The 12,367-nt window shown below is 39.5% G+C and overlaps 1 protein-coding gene across 4 annotated transcripts in view; it reads left to right on the top strand.

Moving 5' to 3' along the window:
* The window catches only part of thrb (thyroid hormone receptor beta), a 120,463-nt gene that overhangs the window by 85,396 nt on the left and 22,700 nt on the right, over positions 1-12,367 (top strand). For 3 of the 4 annotated variants that reach the window (XM_069711492.1, XM_069711491.1, XM_069711494.1), the window contains 2 exons: positions 3,365-3,436; positions 6,290-6,340. In XM_069711492.1, coding sequence (XP_069567593.1) covers positions 3,430-3,436; positions 6,290-6,340 — 58 coding nt within the window. In that variant the 5' untranslated portion in view covers positions 3,365-3,429. The remainder of the gene's footprint in view (positions 1-3,364; positions 3,437-6,289; positions 6,341-12,367) is intronic. The other variant, XM_069711493.1, reaches the window with a different exon arrangement.

Raw genomic sequence — 12,367 nt, forward strand, 5'->3', positions numbered from 1 at the left:
ATGAAATTCATGACGTTTCATGCTTAATCTCATAAATGATCCAAAAATGTCTTCTGTCCAAGTGCTGCAAGTAAAAACCAGTACAACACAAATATGTGATTTGGATCAGAGGCTTGATTAACACAGTGAGGATACATGCCTCTGTGAACACATGGCTCACCCCCACTCACTTAGCATCACGATCAGATGGAGTCCTCATGTTGTGGCTTCAGCTACACCATTTGTGTGTGTGTGTGTGTGTGTGTGTGTGTGTGTGTGTGTGTGTGTGTGTGTGTGTGTGTGTGTGTGTGTGTGTGTGTGTGTGTGTGTGTGTGTGTGTGTGTGTGTGTGTGTGTGTGTGTGTGTGTGTGTGTGTGTGTGTGTGTGTGTGTGTGTGTGTGTGTGTGTGTGTGTGTGTGTGTGTGGAGGTGGACTCGCAAGGACAGCCAGCCAAGGACATTTAGTTTCCTGGTTTTCTCAGCTTACCGGGGCCAGTTATAGATCCAGACAGATGTACATTGTGTCTCTATGGAGACGCTGCTGTGTGTCATATACAGTAACAGTCTGACAGGCGAAGGAGGAGATGCTGCAGTGGGGTTCTGTGATAGAAACTGCTAAATGAACTGTGTATCTGCCGCTGTAGCCTTGGATGCCCTACCGCTGTTGATTAATTATTAATTTTCAGTTATTCTCCTGACTGCTGCTCTGTCAGCACCAATGATTCGGGGAAAGCGTGTGTACAAGGCAGTGCACCCAGATGCTGCGTTGTATAATAAAAGGCAGCATTTTTGTTTTTGCACATTTTTAATATTTATGTGTGCATTCAAGCAAAATACTTTTATTGGATTTATCAGTGTGTTCTTATTTTGCATAATATTTGCATATATATCATTTAGCGAGTTGTAGTAATATTACTACTTGCTATATTGGTGTCCAGTGAGTACAGCCGCATCAGCATTTTCTGTAAGAAAAGCATGACTGACAGTTTCATCGTTCTTTGCTGACAAAAGATCAAAATTACAAAATGTAGTGAGGGTGCAGGAAATAAGAATGGACGGAGTATATGTTAAAGTGAATATTGAGCTTGTTCAAAGATACGACCTTGATTTCTATGAATTGTGATCACTGGATAAGTGTGGCCCTCTGATAATAGCTTCTGAGGTTAACTGAAGAAAAAATAAATAGACGTGAGAGTCATGCCCATAGAAAGGAAGTCTGATGCAGTGTTTTTGAGAGATTTTTCTAAATGGCATACCTAAATGAAGAAGAATACCAGACCAAAGATTGACGCCTGAGGCACACCATTAGTGAATTGATTAGTGGAGGATTTAAAGTTAACTGTGGCCACACAGAAGCTCCTTTCAGAGCGGTAGGAATGTGACCTTGTGATCTTAAACGTTATTCCTACCCAGTGTGTAAGGCCTTCTGTTCAAATTAAGTGGTCAACTGTGTCAAAAGTTGTTTGATGATGTAACCCCTGCGGCATTTTCAAAGATATGACGACAAATCTGTGGTCTGCACATATTTCATGAATAACATGTAGAACTTTTTTTTTAACTAATTTTTTTTTTTTTTTTAATCAAGACAAAAAACATTTGTAACTTTCACACATTGCAAGTAATCTTTTTTTTTAATGTTGTCATTACTTTTATTTTAATATGCATAGCAGCCATAAGATATACATGAGAACATAAAAGAGAGAGGAAAAAAGTCATCATCAACAACGGGAAAATCCATTACTGACATATGCCACACATCTTAGCCATTCTTCCTCCATTGCCTTAATAGAGATTAAAAAAAAAATCCGTGGGCTTGAGTATATCTGCCCGTGGTAGAAAAATTGCTGTCTATAAGTTTATTTACATAGTGGTACATGTATGAGAATGCAACCATCATACCAGAATCTATCAGGTCAGACTGTTCTCAATCTCAGGGCATCACATAATGCTGTTTTGTCACAGCCGTTGGCGTCAGAGATAAAACACAAAGTACTTTTATGTCTTCTGCACTGTGATGAGGCAGGCTTCAAAGGTCATGTGACAAAGTACTAAGAGGGGAAAGTCTGTGTAAGGATGGTTGCATTGAACAAACCCAGGACTTTTAGCTGGGACTAAAGGTCACTGATAAAGAAAAGACATGATCTTTTCAAAAACCTAAACAAGTAGTTTTTGTGCCTAACCCTAACCGAATGGCGACCATGTCACATTTAACCCAAACTACAACTCTTTTCACAACCATAACCACATCATTTTTTTTGGTGCCTATATGTAAGGCACACAGCACCTTGTGCATTGATATGAAACACACATCTTGTGCGTCTGACTGAAAGATCAGTATTCAACACCCTGGGAATGTCATTATTTGACGCATTGGGAGAAAGTGTTGCCTTGACAAAGTGCTCTGTGGCATGTAAACTTAAACTTCTATCCAGTCGCCGTGGTAATGTATGTTTAAGAATCCTCTTTTTTAGCACTTTAAGAACTCAACAGTCTCATCATATGAAACAAAAGTGAAATGTCTGAAGCCAATAATGGGAAATATACTGTATGTTTTGATATTACTTCATCATCCATTAATGTTTAGAATACAGAGTAAACAACCGCTGTTTTCGTCCTCAACCACTGAGGTGCAGTAGCGTTGGGATAGTGTTGAGACAGACTGCCTTCATCATGAATCAAAGATACCTGTGTGTTTGTCTATTGTTTAATAATTTTGAATTAAAAAATAATCAATATTCCTTCATGAACGGAGACGATCAAACACTTGGATAATATGAGAATAAGCAACGATAAAAGTATTTGTACGTTTTGAAAAGTATATTGAGAAAGAAAGTGAGACAAGGAAGTTCTAACAAAAAAATAAAATCCAAAAACTTCAGTTCAGAGATAGCCTGCAGCATAAAGTTTCTTGTGTTTGCAGATCACTGTTAAAAGTGGCAGCAAAACCAAAGTGAATAAATTATAATGCAATAGGAGACAGAAACCAGGCGTCAAAAAATGAAATGCTGTTCATCGCCACCGAACACTTGCGTGAACTGATGTTCATTGTTTGACCACTAGATGTCCCCCCACTCTGAGGCAAAGAGCCATAACACCCGATAAGATTCCCTTTGATACACTGATGACACAGAAGTGATGAGAACAGAAGCAACAAACACGTCTTTCATACTGCTTTATCAAGCTGAAGAGGCTGATTACACAGCAGCACGTTTTCCTCTTGACGCATGATTTTAGTTGTTTTTGGAAATGGAACAGCAGGAACGGACACGCTGTGAGCACAAAATACTCACAAGATATGTGTAGAAGTGTCTCTATTGTGAGCTGTTACAGTGTATACAGGGAAAGAATATGCCTAATGACTGAGGGTTTCTTGTCTCTGTATTCAGTTGGTAGGTACCCAGATGTCTGAGGAGGCTCTGAGGATGACGTCTTGGCCTTGAACCCCACCAGTATGTCAGGTAAGACCCATGTGAACATACACTCACAGTCTCAAGCCCCACAGGTTTAAACCACATATGATTGTTAGAGTGTAGCCGATATCCTAATGCTGATACTGCACTTTATCGTAGATTAGAAAGCCAGTACTCACAGTCTCCAAAAGTAAAAAACAACAAGCAGTCCATGTTTCCTCATAATAATAATCCTGTCAGGGGAAAAAAGACTGAGAAACAGCCTTAAGTCCATCATCACCCTCTGCTGAAGTACAACCATTTAGAGTTAGCGCTTCCTTCACGCAGATAATCCAACTTTTATCACATGAAAACCAAGTGAGGTAAAACACTTTGAAAAACTATAACACTAAAAGCTAGAACTTATCATCCTATTTTTTATTTTGTTCTTATTCTCACTTATGAAATTTGAATACTAAAAGACAGGTGAAAAGTTGGTTAGGCCCTCTACACATGACCAGTGGCTGAAAGCTGTTCTGCTGTGACTCGTTGTCTTTCTGTAGAGAACGTGAAGACGAAGTGATACCTTGTCGAAAGTTGTTTTATCAACCGTGACCACAAGAATGAACTGCAGAGTTTGACTTTGAAAGCGTCACTCCACTGATTTACACACAGAGGTTAGTTACGCAGCTCCTCACCCTGTGAAAGGCCTAGAAGGTTTTTCTTTGCTTCGGAAGGAGCTGTTTGAAGTCTGAGAAAATGACCCTGATGATGTCATCGGGTTGTCCCAAGGGTTTGGTCGAGACCTCTACATTTTTGACAAAGCCCTCTTTGCAAACTTTGGTTTTGGAGAATTATATACGTTGAAGGTTGGTGGTGTTTTTTTCTTCTTGACCCACCCTGAGGAGTTAAAGTGAGGATGTCTCAATCTCTGTTCTGACCAGGCCTCCAAAACCTGTTTATGGTGGTGCAGTGCTAAACTGGTCGAGTCAAGCCAACAGAAGTTGTGTCATCTACAATGTAATGAATATACAGTAAAAATCAATCTGCCAATGATGACCATGTGGTATGATTGACAGCTCCAGAACAAGTAAAGGTTGATTCATGTCCTCTCTGAGCCGTGTTGGATAGTCAGAGAGCGTCAGAAACTACAGAAGCGCATTGCAGTCGCAGAAGAAAAAAACTGGAGGTCAAGATCTCATAATTATGTAACGGTGTTTTGGAAAGTATCCTACGCCATAACTACACAATGAGGTCTGTTAATAGGGGCTGTTTGTGTCGATCGTATTCTTGTCGTGTTGACTGTCCGACACCAACATGCTCACCCCTCTCAGGGCGTTGTGCTTCTCTCTGTGGCTCTATTTTTTTGTAATGCAACCCAAATCAGTGTCTCCCTGGAGAGATGGTCTGACAGTATGCACCTTTAGCCCCGGTTTTTAAATGATATTGCAGCTCCCTCCTTCGTCCCCAGCTCTCTGATGGGAAGCTTTAATTTCTCTTTTCAGTGTGGCTAGTTTGAACAAACACATCCAATTTCCAATGCAGTTGGAGAGCATTTCTCAAGAACTGGCTCTGAGAGACCATAACCAGGCCCTAAGTGGACCCAGTCAAATGTTTTTTTTCCAATGTCGAGTGAACTTTTAAGTCTCGACTTTGATCTCGTTTAAAATCAATGTCCAGAAGTTAATCAGTCACACAGCCACACAAGTTTTATTCATGGGCTAAAGTACAGCGTGGTGCTTCCCTGCAGCCTGCGCTACCTTCGTCATGTGAACCTGGGCCACAAGTTGACTCTGCACTGCGTTGTGGGCCCTTGCTAGGGCTGAAATCGGCTTCTCTGGGCCACACAAATAAACTTGGACAAAGTGTCTGTTTTTATTCTGTTATAGACGTCCCTCCCAGCAGTCGCGGGATCATCCAATCAGCCTGTTGCCCAAGTCTGCACAATACATCTACAGTTCCCCACTGTGGGGGGTTGACAGAAATATTTATGTGTATCTCTCCAGGCGCAAAGTTTCCAGCTTTGCATGACACAGAGCTCTCACCACTGATCATGTGTCGAGGGACTATTTGAATTTTACAGTGATAGATTGTTGATGTGCTGTCCTCACCACCAGAGGACCCTGTTTACTCTAATCTGGTGATCAGTGTCCTCTGGCAACAGAAAACATCAACTTCTTCATGAGAAGGAAGATTAAAATCCAGGTTAAAGTCAGTTTAAATGAATCTTCTACTTTTCAGCCGAAAATCATGAAATTCAAACGCTTTTATCAAAACCTATTCTCATATTGGAAACATACACTTCTGACTATAAAGAAATAAAAATGTTCTTCCTAAGTTTCCGAATGAGTTCAGTTCAAAAGATTCTTGTCTCAACAATAATTAAACTTTATGTAACAAATCCACTAAGTAACAAATTACCTCCTTTATTCACCTTGAACCATTTAATGATCATTCACTTTGACATGTTCAATCTCACCACACGAGATGTACAGTACGTGTTGCTGAATATAGACAAGGGGCAACCTGGGTGTACATTGAACCGGCAGTACAGTATGTGCCGCCCTGCTCTAACACAGATGGTGTACAGGATGATTTGGCCGTCACGTGTGGATTTAGCCGCTCTCGCTGATCTCACTGATCCGGCACATATGCTATCGATCTCTGAATAGTGAACAGACAAGAACTCACATGAATCGCATGAGGCAATGAACCCGCTCCCCACAGCAACAGCACACTGTGACACAGCCATGTTTGTAAATGCTTGTTTTTCTAGGATACACATTAACCTGCTGTTTAATTAGCCAAACTTCTGAATGCTTTGGGTTTTATGTAAAAAGCAGAGCAGCCTCAGTCTGCCTCTTTCACCTGTTTTACTGAGCAAATAGCTTTTTTTTAAAGTGCCTCTCCCATCTATTTTAGAGCCAGCAGAAAAATGCTCCCCCCGCTGGAAAGATGAGGCCATTCAAAATGGTAATATTTATCCTCCCTCTCAGCACTATTTTTCTTCCTTTCTGTCAGTCTGGGTGAGCTCAAGTGAAAAATGTCTGGCTTTTCACTAAAAACTGAAGAGCTGCTTTACATTTGAACTTCTTTCACATCTTGTGAAAGGCCTTAAAAGACATGAATGATTCTGTTTAGATGTGATAGCTTTCTCTCTGATGAAAACCCTACTCCTTTGCAGCAAACCATTAACCAAACTCCTGAGGAATGTTTGAAATTACATTTAAATGCTTTTTTTCTGTGCGGCAGAATAGATGCAGACGAAGACAAGTCATGTGTATTGTTTTAAATATATAAATTTTTATGCATTTAAAGCACTAGGCTAAGAACTTGCATAGTAATACAAACAAAACAGCAAATATCTGCAAAAGACATAAAAAATTACACCAATTTAATGCATTTTTTAAAAGTTCCACTCATTTAGTGATCATACCATTGGGCACTAGTAGGTGCAGCGCAGGCACGCTTGGAGCACAAGCAGGTGTGGCCAACTTGTTTGGTAGTTTAGTGAAGACAAGCACTACTCTGGCACACGGTGGCACAGTAGTAAAGTAGGAAGAATAGATCATTAGTAAGATGTGTCAAAGCCAGCTGCAGTCTCACCCATCAAATCGGCTCCTCTCATCCTCTTTAAACCGCTGTTGCACTGCAGGTTGTCAGTTTCTAACCCACTCATCCAATTTAGTCAAATCAAGTGCTGGAACAATCCTGAGTGAGCATAAGTAAATTACTCATAATTAAAGCTCCCAATGCGGTTAATTTGATACCAACATTGATGAGGATCAACGTGCTCTAAACTTTACTGATGTTGTGGTGTTGATAAATAGAATGCATTGAGTGTGAATAATTTACTTTTCAGTCATGAATTAAATGATTTCACACTCCATGGTCTTGCACAGCTGGTTAGGTTACTAAACCAGGTGAGAAGATGAAAAGGCTTTTGAATTGTTATCCTTTTATGTGGAATTTTATTGCAATTGATTTGTAGTAACTTGAGTGCCTTTTAGATTTTATGGCTGAGATTGGCTAATGTGTCATAACACACACCAGCTGCCTGATTCACATCCATTTAAATGACATGAGTCAGCTTTATTTTTTATATGATTAACTGAATCAGAATGTTGCAATAAAAAAAACAACTTTCTCAATTATTTATGTAAATGATATTAAGTAGAACCTCCACCACACCTGTTAATGTGCATTATTGCTCACTGAAGCCACGAACATGGCCCTGCAGCTGCTGCGCTGCACTTCAACCTGGTCTGAGCTGGCGGAGGCGAAGGTGCAAGTTAAACCTCAAAATTTACACCACAATTGCACTGCAGGACGCATCTTTACTGACACACCCCTGTTGTGCCGTACCGCTCATTTTGGCACACTTGGATTTATGTTGATCCACGGAAAATTGCAACTCGGCACAAGCACAGAAAAAAGCCCATTGCGCTGCACAGAATTGCCGACGTGCCAGGACCTGCGCTGCGCCTCCGCAGCACCCGGTGCAAAGATAGGTCCCAACAGGTTCAGTGAGATGTGAACCTTATCTCTCTGAGCTATAAAAAATGTACTTTGTGGTCATATTAGCAATAAAATTATACTGAGGGATGCCCTCGTATGCAGATAATCGCCAAGAAATTTCTTTAGCATTTCATATGGTAACACTTCATTTTATGGATGCTGTCTTTTCCATCAGATTTCCTGGAAACTTTCTTTATAAGTTTTTCAAATTGATCTGCTATTCAGTTGTTAGTTACTACGACATGATTAAGAAAGCGTTACATGTTCTGGTACTAATTAAAGAGAAATTGGACAAAGTGTTAGTTAATAGTAATTAGCTATTCGCTTGTTTTATTGGAATCTTTAAAACTCAGAAGTAATTAGGTAAGTGAAAAATAGTTTGTAAACTGACATAACTTCCCATGACAGTTTCCCAGGAAGACAAACAGTTCTTGATGACTTTAAGCTGCCGTACAAAATAGATTTGTCTGGTAAATTATAAATAACAATTTAACAAATGTTTCTGCTGCATATTGATTAAGTTGCATTGGTTGCATTGGTCCTACCTGTCGCAGCACCAGTGGAAATCCCTTAGTTTTGTGCTTCAAAATGATCTAATGGTGAACAAATCAAACACCTGCAGTGCTATAAAAATTTCTCCCACTCAGCAGATATACAAGGTACTGCTTGTAAATACCTAATTTCCGCAGACCAGACCTGGAAAATAAAGGAAGTTCAACTTTTCCGATGGGAAAGGATTAAGCTTTGTTCTGGTTGTAAAACCACTTCCATTGTAGAAGTGTGGAAACATGGTGCCAACCTATGAAACAGCCAGCATTTCTTCCACATTGTAATCATTAATCTATTACAAAGCCTATGGCAAATATTTACTGAGAATGACATGAGCCAGTAGTAGGTGTTGCAGAGATGTAAACATCAAATTTTCTGACTTTTGATGAAGACACACCCACTGATTTTGTCATACGGTGGTATCATCACAGTTTGTGCTTCAGGTCCTATTATGTTGTAGTTTTTCAACTTTTCAGGTTCCAACCTTTTTTTCTTTTAAATAGACATGCATAGATTTCTTCTATGGAAACAGACTGACTTTATGGAAACGCCGATAAATTTAGGTGTGTGTGTGTTGTCGGCGGTGAGAGAATCTTTGCTATATGTCATTCCCTTTTTTTTTTTTTATTATTTTTAAAAATAGATTAATGACCCAGAAGGGATCCGATTCTGTTTCAGTGGAAGTGCCCCTTGAGTAGCTCATTTTCTTTCCAATCAACAATTAAGAGTTTTTCTTACTTTTTTATACTGGTGGTAATTGTCAGTTTATAAAGTAACTCATCTAACAGATAATTTGCTAATTGTTTTTAACAATTTGAATATAAAGAACCAAGTATTTGATAATTGTTGCAACACTTTCTCCATTTCCCTGATATAACTGTAAATAGTACCAAACCACTTGGGATTTATGGCTAAATACAAAAAAAAAAATGTTTTTATGATTTTCAGAATTTTCCGATAATTAGACAGAAAATATGGGACCTGTAAAATAAGGCTTTAACAAATTTCTCTGTTGCTTTTTAAACATAGTGTCCAAACTTTGTTGCTGATTTCTCCATAATTAATACAAAGTCTTACCAAATTGTTTGTTCTAGGATACTTTTATGAAATTCTTACAAAATAAAGGATCTATTGAATAAAGTATTACCAACATTTCTGTTAATATCATAGTTGTAAACAACCTAGTGTTTTGACAATATGTAAAAACAACCCCTTGGCCTTTGGGAATAAAAGCAGATGAAATCTCTTTCATCTGCTAATTAACAGAATGAGATCCTCAACATGAAGGACATCAGAGATCCATTTGGCTACACTGACAACAAAGATGAACCATGTCTGTGTTTCTTCTACATGTCGGAGCCATGTTAACAGAAAAGGGTGCATACAGCCTCACAGCACAGCTTCAACATGAAATAAATCAACAAATAAAATGCAGATAAATCTGACAGTTAAAATAGTTTAGCAGAGATGTAGTTAGAGGATGTAATGAGCTGTGGAAGGGGTAAGGGCGTTTTGCATTGTGAAGTAACTTACTAATTTTCTTTTTCATATGTTTGACTTCTCAAATAATCAACTAACTAATCACACACAGTTCTGTAAGCAGGTGGAGACCTTCTGCTCGTACCCTTCACTTAAAGCCCTAGCAGAAAAACATGGTAATGTCTCCAACATCATGTCTGCCAGCTGTTTTATACTTTCCACTGATCACTGGTGCATTCAAGGACACTTCAGTCAGTGCTGTTAGAGCTTTATTTGACCTTTTCATAGAGGCCCGGGCTGCTGTGAATGGAGTACACTCTAAGTTTCAGCTCTACTGTGATCACTGTCAACTTAAAACAGTGATTCTGTCGATAGAATTATAAAAAGACATGTTTGCTTGGACAGTCAGAAAAAAATGAAATAAATTCATGTTCCTGACACCACACTCCATGTCTTTCCCCCTTGTTTCCATCACAGCCTCTCCTCGAGGTCATTGCGGTAGATTGGTATACTCAACAGATTTAAATGTGGATGTCGCTGCATAGTTCCCCAGTGGCGACAGCATTGTTAGTCAGTGCTGACGGCACATGGAGCCACTGGTCCTCTGTATTACTGTCAGTGAACGCCAGTCAGTTCTTTTTGTCTCTTCATCCAGTTTGTTTATTGCTGTTCCTGACAATTTCCCAACACACAAAATGAACAGCAACACAGTGCACATCATTTAGAGAGCTACCAAATAAAGAGGGCCAAATTTGTTAAGAAACTGGGTCAGTGCAGCAGTGGAAGTGGAGGTGAAGATGTTGACAGTAGCTTCCAGTGATTTCATAGTTCACTGATCATCAAGTTTAAATTCAAGCTCAACACAAACACAGCACTTAGCCCTGTTCCTTTACTCTTGTTGTGTTTACTCATAATTCAGCTTTGTTATCTCCACCTCTGTCGTGGCTCATGGAAATCTCTTTAGTAAATCTTGACCAAGTGATTTAAGAAAATTGTCTTTTTTTGATTTACTGTAAACTAGTAATGAAGTGAAATCCCTTTATGGGAAAATGTTTATGAAGTTAGAACAAGTTTTGACCCGACATCTAGGGGGTCTAGTTTTAGACCTGTGCAGGACTGTGGAGGACTCATCATCTCTCCTCTCTACAAGGGTGATTTTATGTAGAGTTGAGATTTAAATAATATAGAGATCTTTTTTCTCTGTCCCAGTACACTCGTGAGAAGGTTTTGCAGAATTTTTGTTGAATAGTGCAGTAATTACACTGCTAGTTTGTAACAACACAACAAAATTCTGACCTTTGATTAATTTTTGAATTCATTTTTAGTTTTCTTTAACACCTCCTAATCTGTCTTCACTGCACATGCAAGCTATCCTGAGTCTGACCTATCGATTTGTCAATTTAAACCCGTTAACACTCACCACAGAAAATACGAGCTGAATGAGCATGATACATATCCAGAAGTTCTTATATTTTGTTTGAAAGCGCAAAACCTCATAATTCAAACAGTGTGAACCTTTTTAATGCACCTTTACCACAGCAGCAATAGCTCCTTTAATAATAGTAATAGGCTCCTATTACTATTATTAATAAGGAGCAAATTGCTGTCTTATAGGGGCACATACTGTTGAATCACAATCTGCTGATCACTACTTTCACCTTAACAGTCCAGTTAACAAAATGCTTCCAAACTTTTTTTTGTTAAAAAAGGGGGGCTGAATGTAACAAAATATAAAGATGCAAAAATATAAGAACATAGACTGCTATAAAAATAAAAATAAAAACTGACTTCATTTCAATACATTTCTTGTCCCTTTCATTTAAACTGTGCATATGTGCTTGTAAATCACTAAAAATATTAATATATATTTTTAAAATAGATTTTACAGATATTTTGAGATGTTAGGGCAGTGGCTGAAGGTAAGCAGGGACAGTGGGTGAACTGGGAGAGTGTAGAGAAAGAAGACTTGGTTAAAGGACCTGTGGTGCGTGGAGGCGAGTCGTACAGGCTTTCTGCTGGCAGCAACGTAGGACACGCTTCCTTCCACACAGAACCTCCAGCGGTGGGGAGGTGAGGACGCAAACTGTCCTCTATGTTCAGCGGTAGGAACTGTAAAGCACATTCTGTCAGGCTGTAAGATTAGTTGGACACACGGTCGGTACACGTGGAGGCTGAACCAGGTTCTGAGGTACTCGGCTGCTGCCATCGTGAAGAGGAGAGTGGAGGCAAGAGCAGGGAAGAGTGGAAACAGTAAGGCAGCTAGTAGTTTTGTTAGAGAGGGAGAGAAAAGCAGAAGAGGAAAAGGGTAGGGGTGCGTCCAATAGCGGTAGGTTGTCCAGGGTTCATTGCTTGGTCAACAACAGCGATATTGAGGGAGCTTTGAATCTGTGGACGAACCTGCAGCAGACAGTGAGGGAGATGAAGCAGCTGAACAGGCCGGTCTTTGGATTTGGT

The sequence above is a fragment of the Brachyistius frenatus genome, unplaced genomic scaffold (genome assembly GCF_029030835.1).
Source record: "Brachyistius frenatus isolate BFR_SWC_R1_liver_20210118 unplaced genomic scaffold, ASM2903083v1 Contig_101, whole genome shotgun sequence".
Taxonomy (NCBI): Eukaryota; Metazoa; Chordata; class Actinopteri; family Embiotocidae; genus Brachyistius; species Brachyistius frenatus.